Consider the following 13,096-nt stretch of genomic DNA (forward strand, 5'->3'; position numbering starts at 1 on the left):
ACCAAAAAAGTAAAAAATAAAATAAAATAAAAAAATAAAACATATGAAACAAAACAAAGATCTAAAAATTGAAAAGAAAAATTCATAACTGATGAAATACAGGATGTAAACCAAAAATTTGGTTAAATGGCTATTAAACACACAAAAAGAAAAAATAAAAATGAAATTTCATAAAAATAATTTTAACCAATTTCAAAAACGAGCTAAAGAGTGAATTGACAAGATAAACTAAAAAGATAAATTTTAAAGACGAAAAAAAATTCTTGAACTAAAATCTGAAGAACTAAAAAATGATATTGAAAACAAAAATAAAATAAATTCATCAACATATCAAATCTGGCTAACATAAAAGAAGAACGAAACGAACAATAACATATATAAAAAAAATAAACGAAAAATCAACTAAACTAGATCTAATACTACAGAAGATCTAAGGGGGAAAAATGTTTAAAAACGTAAAAGAAAAAGGGGATAAAGCTATTACATCCATTGAAAAAAACCCCAAAACGAAACCGAAAAATACATCATGTTCAAATCGCATAAATTTCATAAAAAATGACGAAAATTGGTTTTGAAACAAAAACATTAACATGCAAAATAAACAAACTATAATCAATTACCATGGCTAAACGAAAAATCGGACAATTTTTTGATTTTTTTAACAAAAAAAATGTTAAAAAGCAAAGTTTAAAAGAAATTCAGATTTTTAATTAAGAAAAAATAATAAAAATGAACATCAGATGACTAGAACACAAAGATCTACTCAAATAAAATCATAGATAACTAGAAAGAAAATGAAGGGGAAAAAACCCCTATTTTTTGCGCCACATCTAAGAACAAAATAAAAAAAAAATTGAAAAGGGGGATTGAAGAATTCTCACCGTCGAGAATCGAAGAGCTTAATTTCCATAATTTTGCTCTCTTTCTTTTCTTCGTTAATGGCTGCTCGAATTGAACAGTTGCTAGCTATTTGGCTTGAAGGAAGAAAATAGTTAGGGTTTAAAGGAGGAGAGAGAAAGAGATGAGAGAAGAAGAGAAAGGAAATGAGCGGCGGTAACTAAGCTAGGGAATGAAGAGGAGAGAGAAGTTAAAGAGAAAAAGTGAGTGGGGACGTGCGTGGAACCTCAAAAACCAAGAGACCCGTTTTTAATGTTAACAGGTCTATCTATCAAAAACAAGAGACCGGTTTTCACAAAAGGCGGTCTCTGGTTTATTTTTGATAAATAATTTTTTCTCAAAAAAAACACTAGAGACCCGTTGTCTTAAATAACCAGTCTCTCGAATAAATTTACCACTCCAACCACTAAAGTTAGAGACCCGTTATTAATAATAAACGGTCTCTTGGATTAAAGAGACCGCTTATGTAGATGACAGGTCTTATATATTGGGTCTCTTTGGCCAATTTTGTAGTAGTTTTTCAAACACAATCTGTTGTCTGTTGGAAAACTCCTTGATGAAAATAATCTTGTGGCTATTTTTTAGCAAGATTCATTCTGTTTTCATGACCTTGCAACTAAGAGTATTCAAGCTCGAGGTACAAGGAAGTCAGGTTTATACAAATTTGCTTGTAATTTTCCTACTGTTTTAAATAATGGTATTGTGTCCACTGTAAACAATACAATTACTTCTTCTCTTAAGCCTGTTATTGATCTAATTCATGCTAGATTAGGTCATATCTCCTTGAGTCATCTTAGACATTTATCAGTTCCATCTATAAGTAATATCAAAGACACTAGTGATTTTTGTTGTGAAGCATGTGTTCTTGGTAAACACCATAAACTGCCTTTTATGCCTTCTGCTTCTCATGCTTTGAATGCTTTTAATCTGGTGCATGTGGATTTATGGGGTAAATACAAAAGACCTTCTTTCACTAGTAGAAAAATAGCAAAGGGCACCGGTTCAAACCCGACTTAAGGCACCGGTTTGAACCCGTGCCTATGAAGGGGGTGCCAATTACACCCCTTTTTGGCACCGGTTCAAAACCGGTGCCATAAACCGGTTTTGGCACCGGTTAACCGGTGCCTTAAATAATTCTGCGGAATATTTTTTGTTAGTGGAAGTTGTTTTAGGCACCGGTTAACTGGTGCCTTTTTGGTATTTTTTTATTTTTTTATTTTTTTTTTTACTTTTTTCTTGCAATAATAATAAAAATAATATACAAACAAACATGAAATACGAACCAAACAAAAATAAATGGTGAAATACGGATTCTTGAAATTGTTATATTCAACATCAAAACAATGGTAAATCACATTATATTCAACAAGTAAATTGTTATTGTACCATACAAAAAAAAAATTACAATGAATTATAATGAAATTTAACTCAGAAAATGAAATTGTAAAACAATAAAAAAATAAAAAAAAATTACAACATCAAAATAATATTCCAAAATCAAAATCTTGAATCCTTGTTGCATGAATTAACACCTGCATCAATTAAAACCCAGAAATTATTAAAACTAAAAAAAAAACGAGAAGCAATAACTCAGAAAACTAATGCATGAACGAGAAAGAGAAAATCAATCCAGAAAACCGCACAAACAATGAATTATAATGACAAAATCAATAAACCCAAAATCAAACCCAGCAATCAATTAAACCCAGCAAATCCAGAAAATCAATTAACCCCAAAACTTTCGAAAATCAATTAAACCCAGAAATTTCAAAAAATCAATTAAGTGCAAAAAATGACAAAATCAATTGACCCAAATAATTCCAAGATCAATTACACCAATCAATTTCGAACAATATTACAACAATCAAACCCAAAAAAATTAAGGCACATAGCATAAATAATTAAACCCAGAAACCCTTACCCCGAATAATTAAACCCAGAAACATTGAGTTCGTCGCCTATAACTCACTCCATTGAGTTCGTCGCCTATAACTCGCCAATTCACTTAGAAGATAGAGTCGCAAAAACAGGCTCTTTCTAAGGAGGTGGTTCTAGAAAGAGATCCGAGTAGAGGTAGGTGGATGGGGGAAACATAGCATGCATGTCACAAGAGCGAGGCGAGCAAGAAGCACCTACTGCGAGAGGGGCGCCTCGCGTCTTAAGGCCGGGCTTAGAAGTAGTTTTCAGGTCAGAAGAAGAGGACAGAGAGGGGAGAGAGACAGAGAAGAGAGGTCGGAAAGCTGAGAGGAGAAAGAGAGGAGAGAGAAGGAGGAGAGGCGCTCAGCTGGAGGAGAAAGAGAGGAGAGATAAGGAGGTTAGGGTTTATAAATAAACAAACCCGGGTTTTTTTTTGGTGCACCGGTTCAGCAGCACCGGTTCAAACCGGTGGCCTTTTTATTTTTGGCACCGGTTAGATCTGAACCGGTGCCATTGTTCTTGGTCTAAATCCCCGCCCAATTTTAGGCCGGTTTTTGGCACCGGTTTGGTCTGAACCGGTGCTAATTGGGGGTTGCCTTTTTGTATTTTTCTACTAGTATTTGTCTGGTGCTTATTATTTCTTAACCATAGTAGATGATCACACCAGAGTCACTTGGACACATTTATTGTCCTGTAAGACTCAAATGTTTGGTGTTCTTGCTGCTTTTCTGAAATATGTGAACACACAATTTGATCGAAAGGTCAAAATGATTAAAAGTAACAATGGAACTGAGATTATACAAGAAACTTGCTTAAATCTGTTTAGTGATCAGGGAATTGTTCATCAAAGAAGCATTCTTGGTAATCCCCAGCAGAATGGGAGGGTAGAAAGGAAGCATAGACATCTTTTGGAAACAGCTAGGACATTGAGAATTCACGCTGGATTACCTTATAAATTTTGGGGCGATTGTCTCTTAGCTGCTACACATTTTATCAATCTTATTCCTAGTTCTGTCCTTCATTGGAAAACACCTTTTGAGATGCTGATGCATAAATTTATATATTATTCCTCTCCGAGAGTTTTTGGGTGCCTGTATTATCCTGCTTTGAAGATTGGTGATAAATTTACTCCTAGGTCTTCAAGGTACGATATTCATATGGACAATAGGGGTATAAGCTTTATGATTTGCAAGATCATAAAGTGATTTTAAGTAGGGATGTGTACTTTGTTGAGCATTCCTTTCCTTTCAAAGAATTTACTTCATCTCCTGAGTTAGTTTCTTCTCCTCCTATTACTCAACCTATTTCTCTTGTTAACCCTTCTCTGGATGTTTCTATTCCCTCTTTGATTCCTCAAACACACATACATTCTGATAATAACGATAACAATATGGATTCTGCTTCTCCTAGTGTTTCTGTTGATGTTTCTGAGAATTTCATAGAACCAACTACAGAATCTGTTTCTTCTGATTCTGCCCATTGTTCCTGCTGTTCTTCCTGTGAAAACTTCTACTCGACCTGTTCAATTGCCATCTAATTTCAAGGATTTTGTCTTAAGTAAACCAGTTACAAGGCATACTTTTGATTCTGAGTCACTTTCTTCCTTTTTTAGTGTTTATAGTGAACCTTCTTTGGCTCATTTGTCATGGTTTGCATATTTTATCTTTGGTACATTCTTCTTAGGAACCTTCTACATATAATCAAGCCAAAGATCATCCTCAATGAGTTGAGGTAATGAATAAGGAACTTGAGGCTCTTGAATTAAATGTTACTTGGGAATTGACTACTTTACCTCCTAATAAGACTGCTATTGGGTGCAAATGGGTTTATAAAACCAAATTTAAGCCCAATGGATATATTGAGAGATGCAATGGAAAAGTAGTAGCTAGAGGGGATAAGCAGATTTCCGGTAAGGACTACAAACACACTTTTAGTCCTGTTTTTAGTCCTGTGGCAAAACTGACAACTGTTAGGGTCATCATTAGGGATGTCAGTAGGGCAGGTCAAGTAGGATACCCGTCCCATCCCCGCCCTAGTGGGGCGGGGATGGGTCTTGGTTTGGTGGGTGGTGGGGCGGGGATGGGGATAAAAATTATACCCGCCATGGGGGATGGCCTGGGGCGAGGGTGGATTTAACATTGTACCCGCCCATCCCCGCCCCGCTCCACCCGCCCCACTTTGTACCCGTCTCATCCCCACCTCACACCACATTTATATATTTTATAAAATAAAATTATATACTTTAATACTATTTTATATAAAAAAAAATTATGTAAAATAAATTATTAAAAGATGTAATAATTTGTAATACACCTATTTTATAATTAATAAAAAAAGTGTGTAATATTAATAATCATTTTATTTGTTGTAGTTTATATTAAATATGTTGGATTGTGTATTGGTAGGTGGGGATTAGGCGGGTCTTAGGTGGGGATTAAGTGGGGATGGGGCGGGGATGCATGGTTTTGAAATTGTACCCGCAAGGGCGGGGATGGGGATGATTTTTGGACCCGCCGCGGGGATGGGGATGAAGATGATAATTTTAGGTGGAGATGGGGATGGGAAGCCCAACATCCGCCCCGACCCGCCCCATTGACATCCTTAGTCATCATGGCTCTTGCTGTTGTGAAGAAGTAGGATATACAACAGTTGGATATAAACAATGCTTTTTTGCATGGTTTTCTTGATGAGGAGGTTTATATGACACCTCCACCTGGATATAAAAAGGAAAAACCAGGTCAAGTATGTAAGTTAAAGAGATCAATATATGGGTTAAAACAAGCTTCTAGATGCTGCATGGAATAAGGAACTAAGCAAGTTTCTTGTGAGTTGGGGTTTTGTTCAGTCAAAACAGAATTATTTTATGTTTGTTTTGGCAAGGGATGGTGAATTTACAGTAGTAGTGGCTTATGTTGATGATTTGTTGCTGACTGGCAGTAATTCATTGATAATTCATGCATTAAAGGCAGATTTACATTCTGCTTTTACCATCAAAGATCTGGAAAGCTTGAAGTATTTTCTTGGTATTGAAGTATCTAGAACTGATGCTGGAATTCTCCTGAATCAAATAAAATATATTCTGGATCTTTTGAAGGATCATAATATAATGAATTGTAATCATGCTCTCTTTCCTTTTCCTAAAGGGATGAAGCTAAGTAATTTTGAAGGAGATATGTTCGAAGATCATGAATTCTACAGAAGGTTAATTGGTAAACTTCTGTATCTGAATATGACTAGACCCAATATTTCATATTCAGTTCGACAGCTAAGTCAATTTTTGGGTGCTCCAAGGGTTCATCATCTAGCTGCAACAATTCATGTTCTCATATATATGAAAGGCTCACTCAATATGGGTTTGTTTTATCCTGCTACTTCAGGTCTGCATTTATCAGCTTTTAGTGATGCTGATTGGGGAGCTTGTGATGATTCAGACAGGTCTCTTACAGGTTATTGTGTATTTCTTGGAAATTCCTTTATTTCTTGGAAAACCAAGAAACAAAAGGTGGTGTCTAAAAGCTCTACTGAGGCTGAATATAGAAGCATGAGTCAAACAACTAATGAGATCACTTAATTGGAAAGATTGTTTCATGAGCTTCATGTGGATATTCCTACTCCTACTATTCTGCATTGTGACAATATTTCTGCTCAGCACATTGCAGAAAATCCCTGCTTCCATGAGAGACTAAGCATCTTAGAAGAAAACATCATAAACTTTATGTACATTATGTTTGAGAAAATGTTCAGTCAGGCCTAATCAAGTTGAAGCATGTTTCTTCAGGCCAGCAACTTGCTGATATCATGAGCAAACCTCTTGGTTCTGATCAGTATAGAGCACTATCTTCTAAGATTGGTCTTGTGCAGCAAAGTTCAGCTCAAGAATGGTCTGTGTTGCCTGTCCCCAGTCATTCTTGAGGGGGGGGGGGGTATTGAGTTAAATATGTATTTGCTGCTGATGTAGCAAAATTAGCTATGAGTTTGTTACTGTTATAACAAACTTCTTCGAGAAGCTTCTCTGTTTCCTTACACTATATATCGTAGTTTGTACATGTTGTAAAGTGTGAGCTGACATAATAAAATTTCTTTCTAATTTTCTCCCAAAATTCTCTCTTAATTCTGAGTTTGTACGTTAACTCATTGGTACTTCTCATTTTGTTTGTCTAATAATTTTTTGGGAGTTTTGATACATCATTGATTCAGCTCAACCTAGCTTAGTAACCGGTTGAAGAGTCCATTAATAAAAAATAAAAAATAATAAATAAATAAATAAATAAAAACAAAACAAAACAAAACACAACTCAACTCAACTCAACATGAAAAGTCCTATGAGTACTTTAGTAGTGAGTTTGAATATAAATCTTCCAACCAAAACCTTATCAAACTTGAATACTTGATGGAGTTAGTTTATTAATATGGTTAAATTTTGATATTAATCCTACACTATTTTTCTTTACTTTTTTTTTAAAAAAAAATTCTTCCCTATATATGATACAAGTTTTCAATTTATTTAATTGGGTGTTTTTGTGGCATTGCAATCATGCTTTAGATATAATGTAATCGATTCACGACAATTTTTCTTTTTCTTAGATGGCCTCGAAGCGGTTGGACTAGGAACAGCGAGCATTTTGGGCTTCGGCCTATTGGGCTTGAGCAAATGAGAACTCGTTCTTTAAATTTGTAATCCTTACTTCGTGTATCTCAAATTTTTAGTATAAATAAAATTCTAACTTCCTCTTTTTTTTTTTTTTTTTTTTTTGTAGTGTTAAACCTTTTTTTTTTTTTAGAAAATTTCATTTTAACATTATAACTCTCTTTACTTCGGGTCTCCCCACCGAAATTTTTTTTTTTAATAGCAAAAATATTTCATTAATTAAAAGTCATACGACATCTACAATAGAGATTCGACGTTAACAAATACATAAGATATTGGATCAAATAGAATTTTCCTTCATAAAAACTACGATCGTCGAGTAGATCTTGCACTGCGGAGCATCTCCCGCTTATATCGCGGAAAATTACAGCCTTGTTGGAGAGACAATCTAACGATCCTTTGTAGCCATGAGGATGTTTTCCTTCTGATTCATCTGTTCGTATTCGAAAAACTTGATAACTTTTTCACCAACGAAATAATTGCATGACAATCCATTAGATCTGCTACCATGGATTCAAAACTAAGAAATTTCTCCCTCGAAAAGAGGAGATAAACCTTGTCTTTCGAAGGAGGTCGAAAAACCCTTGTCTTTCGAAGGAGATCGGAAACCCTTTCTTTCGAGGGAGAAAAGTTCCTCCCAAAAGGAGAAAGCATTATTATAAACCTAAAAAAACAATAAAGAAACAAGGATTGGGGCTTTCCACCGATTAAAATCGATGGAAGCCCCTTCAAAATTCAACAATGGAGGCTAGGGTTTTGGAGAGAGGAAGGAGGAGAGAGAAAGGATTTGAGAGATGTTTTTTTCCAAAGCACTCAACATAATGATACCGTCTCCCCCACCCAAATTTATTATTACTTGTTTAATGATTTATTTTCTTTCACATTTATTATTTTTCTATAAACTATTAACCCTACTGTATTTCAATTATAATTTTTTAAAACTCCAACTACCCACTTTTTATTTTATTTAAGTCGATTAAATTGTCTAAAACTGTATAACAATCAAAGTGTAACAATTAAAAAAAAACAATAGGGGGTATTAGAACATTGTTACTTATTTTATTAGAGGTGATCACAGGCCAAGCTTTGTAAATATTAAAAAAAAATGACCTATTCGAGCTGGTCTATGCCTAACATAGGGCAAAAAGGTCGTACTTAAACGGTTAAACTATTCTTATCTGAAAAAAAAAATTAAACTTATTTTTTTTTCTTTTCATAAATAAAAAAATAAGATGAATAAAATAGAGCCTTATTTACTGCTATATGAATATAAATTTCAAGGAAAATGGAGGGAAGGGAGCACCCATACACCATCATGGTCATTGGTTATATGTACTTCACTTCATATTTGTTTTCCCTAACTTATAAGTAGATTAAGTATTTATTCATATTTGGATTTTTTTTCTCTTTTCTTTAATGGATGTTGATATCCCGAGCCAAACCCTTGTGATGTATATGGGGTGGGTGTTCCATCCCCTCTATTTTCCATTAACGTACAGACAATAGTAATTAAGGCTCTTTTTTTTTTTTTATTATTATTATTCATCTTATTTTCAATCCTCTTAGACTCTTGTAAGTCCAAATAAAATAAGTCTAAGAAAAATAATTTCTGATAATAATTGATTAAGAGCAAGATTAGCCATGTCTCGTCTAAAGATTTTTTTCACATGCCACATCATATATTAATAATTTTTGATATTTTATAATTATCTTAAGACTCTTATAGATTCAACTAAATTTAGATCTTTATTCCTAGACTCATTTAAGTTTGCTTAAATTTACGTACTATTTTTATTTTCTTTTTTATATAGGATATTTTAACAGTATAATTTGCAAACGTGTCGTAAGTTAAATTACATATCTTACATAGCTGAAAAATAATATCAAACCACTAGATACAAAATTATAAATAATAATGAAATAACATGAATATTGCATTGTGATATATATACATAATACCATGGGTGTAAAATTTACATGATATTTGATTAAAATACAACAAAAAGTAGCAAATAAAGGAATAATTTGCATTAAAATACAATAAACAATTTTATCAATTAATATATATACAATAGTCAATATCAATTAAATTTACACTTCACATTTTTTTTTTCAATAAAATTAAATCAAATTATTGTTAACAATAATATTTTTCAGGGAGGGGGGATGTGCTTTCGTATACGTACATAGGCAAAATATAGTGTATAAAGTATTAAAATGAGTCTTAAATTGGGTCTTGAATTTTCAAGACTCCGTTTAAGACTTTGTAAGACTTTGCTTCATAAATGCATAAATTTTGTGGAGTCTTGTCTTAAAACAGTTTAAAAGTGATTTGCTGATGTCATGTATAGTCTTAAGACCTAAGGCTAATCTTGTTCTAATGTATCCAAATTCAAATTACAATGTGCTCAATAAATAAATAAATAAATTCAAATTACAATTAAAGTAAGCTTTGTTGAGGCTTAGGATTATGCTTTATACTCTATCACACCCCTCACACGAGGGTCAACCCCTCACACGAGAGTCTATTGGACTTAAAGTGTGGAAGCATCATGAGTCCTCCTCGTACCCAACGCTTCATATTTCACTTAAAGGTGGGGGTAGATGAGATTCGAACCCGTGACCTTTGTGTCACGTTGGCTCTGATACCATGTTGATGGACCATCTCAGCCAAAAACTTAATCTGATGGTTGAGGTCTAAGATTATGTTTTATACTCTATCGTGAATGGACTATCTTGACCAAAAGCTTAACATGATCGTTGATGCCCAGGGTAATGTTTTATACTCTATGAGTTCGGATAAGTTAAAAGTGAATTTAGTGAATAGAATATAAAACACCTCAACTTATAAAATAAAAGGTAATTCTACATTATAGCCCTGAAAATTTCAAAATTCTACACTGTGTTCATGATTTTTGAAAAGTCTACACTATAACCCCAAGGTTAACTTAGTTACTCTATTGTGCCCTTGTCGTTAAATATCCGTTAGTATGTTCCGTTATCTTCAAAAAAAAAATTTAAAAAAAAATCAAAACCGCCAACCCCAGCCACCCACAGCCAGCCGCTGCAACCGGCGACCAGCCTTACCCTCCAACCTCGAGCGGCGACAGCCGCCCAGACCCCCTTCCCCTTCCCCGGTGTCGACACTGCCCAGGCCACCCTCCCCTTTCCCCGTAAATCCTCGCGTACCCCTCCCCCTCACCTTAAATAGCCTCCCCAATCGCCGGAAAGCATCGAGCTACACCTCTCCTCACAGCCACCGCCGCCGTCGTAGCCTTCTGCTCTTATTCCTTTTCTCTCTCTTAGTCATAGCCTTCTGCTGCCAGAAATCGAAGGTTAACAGAGGCTAGGGCTAGGTTTTGGAATTTGGGGGTTGAGATTTGGGAGAATTCGCTGGATTTTGTGGTGTTCGAAAAGGTAAGAGCAGGTGGTCGAGGCAGCACCGACATCGGGGGAGGGGAAGGAGTCTGGGCGGTGGCCGGCGCTCCGAGAGGAAGGGGGATGGGCTGGTGGTGGCAGCGGGCTGGGTGGTTTTGGTGTTTTGTTTTTTTATTATTATTTTATTTATTTTATTATTTTTTTTTAATTTTTGTAAGCCAATCATACGTTGCTTCGTTAAAGATAACGAAACATACTAACGGAGATTTAGTGTCAAGGGTACACCAAAGTCACTAAGTGGACCTTGGGGTTATAATGTAGACTTTTTAAAAACCATGGATACAACATAGAATTTCTAAGGGTCTGTTCGGCAAAGGTAGTTGTAGCTGCTGGCTGTTAGCCTTTGAGCGGCTGTTAGCTGTAGAGGTAGCTGTGAGCTGTCAATAGGTAGTTGTGAGCTGTCAGTTGTCAAGGTAGATGTTCATAATATGAATGTTTGGCAAAACTAGCTTTTGAAATTATTATTATTATTATTATTATTATTATTATTATTATTATTATTATTATTATTATTATTATTAGTGGTAGTAGTAGTATGACATACCTTAACAAATCAAATAAACTTGTATACTTTTTTTTTTCCTCCTTTTGATTCTCAAATAACATACGAAAGTATAAATTTAATTATGATTTTGAAAGGAAGAAGATGGAGTAGAGAGTTTACATAGCTAGGAAAATATAACATTATATAAAAAAAATAATCAGGTAGAAAAATATGGTAGAAAACTTGATATTGTGGTTGACTGGAAAACAAATACACTGAGTAAAAAAAAAGATAAAACTTTTGTTATTTTTTTTAAGAAAAAAAATAAGAAAGATAATAAAACCTAAAAAATAGATTGAACGCTAGTTTTTTTTTTTTTTTTTCAACGCTATCTTTTCTAGCTTTTATTAACAGCTACCTAAAAACTACCTCCACCTCTAACATCTACTTAAATCACTACTTCACCAAACAGTGATAATTATTATAGGTAGTGTTTGGATTAAGTTCAAAACCTAACAACTACCTCAAAAGCTACCGTCGAACATTTTTATAGGTAGTGTTTGGTTATAATGTAGAATTTCCCTAAAATAAATATAGTTAGACTTACAGTTCTAGAAAAGAAAAATAAAAGCACTCTAAAGATTATTGAAAGTAGACATTTTATTAGAAAAAAAAAACTAAAAATAAACATTTAACCTGAGTCATGTATTGTTAAATCTGGACCAACAGAATATATGGATAATATTAAGTGATAAGGATTTTTTTCAATTATAATTTTGAAACGTAAATTAGGCAACTTCTTTGTAACTTGTATACGTTGTCAACAGCTAAACACATTTCTAAACTCCAACAATTAAACTAGTATAATTGTATAAAAGTATATAAATAAACAAATAAATATTGTAAAAATAGAGCAAAAATAGCAATTTAATATGAATCAAATTAACTTAGACATAATTTAATACTCTTAAGACAAGTTAGTAAGTTACCAAGTTAGGCAACATCTATTAAATGTCAATTTTCAATGCATGTACCCTTGGTATCAACATTCAACTATTCAAGTACTCCGTATCAAAACAAGGAAAAAAAAAACCGCATAATAAAAATCGAAATTGGTAATTGAAAAAGGAGGAGAGAGAGTGAACGAGTATTGAACACGTGGCAAAATGACGATAGCAAAAGAATCATCTTGTACAAGTATACAATGTCAGCGACATATGTCCTACTCACTTGTGCATGACTCGTGGAACTGTGTGGCCCAACCGCTTTACTTTCGTTCGGCCCCACTGTCGATAGGGGTGCTTTCGGAATTCGATCTTGCTAATGAGACGTTAGATAAGGCTAAATTAAATTGGTTGAAATGGTATTAAGTTAGAAATTCATGACAAAATCAGGCGTCGTTCGGTTTAATTAATGTTAATTTTACTCTACTATTTGCACTTTAATTCTCTTATCTAACGTCCCGGGGACACTCATTAGCTTTTGCCTTATACAAATCACAAGTGGGAATTAAATTAGAATAAATTTTATTTTTATATTTATGTTAATGTTTATATCACCATAACCCTCATCTTTACTCATAAGATAAAGTTTATGATATTTCATGAAATCGACCTTTGACACGTGTCATTTACGTTGGCTAGAGTAGGGTCAATTGATCCTTTTTCAGTATTACTACTATTAAAATATCTTATTTTATGGCTACTGTATTT

The 13,096-nt window shown here is 33.9% G+C and overlaps 1 protein-coding gene across 1 annotated transcript; it reads left to right on the forward strand.

The window, feature by feature from the left end:
- Positions 1-4,548: 4,548 nt before the first annotated feature.
- LOC110726002 (uncharacterized mitochondrial protein AtMg00810-like) lies at positions 4,549-6,726 on the forward strand. Its single transcript, XM_021905478.1, has 4 exons — positions 4,549-4,821; positions 5,452-5,556; positions 5,660-6,268; positions 6,559-6,726. The coding sequence occupies exons 1-4, from the start codon at positions 4,549-4,551 to the stop codon at positions 6,724-6,726; spliced, it is 1,155 nt and encodes a 384-aa protein (XP_021761170.1).
- Positions 6,727-13,096: the final 6,370 nt, after the last annotated feature.

The sequence above is a fragment of the Chenopodium quinoa genome, unplaced genomic scaffold, assembly GCF_001683475.1.
Source record: "Chenopodium quinoa cultivar QQ74 unplaced genomic scaffold, ASM168347v1, whole genome shotgun sequence".
Taxonomy (NCBI): Eukaryota; Viridiplantae; Streptophyta; class Magnoliopsida; order Caryophyllales; family Amaranthaceae; genus Chenopodium; species Chenopodium quinoa.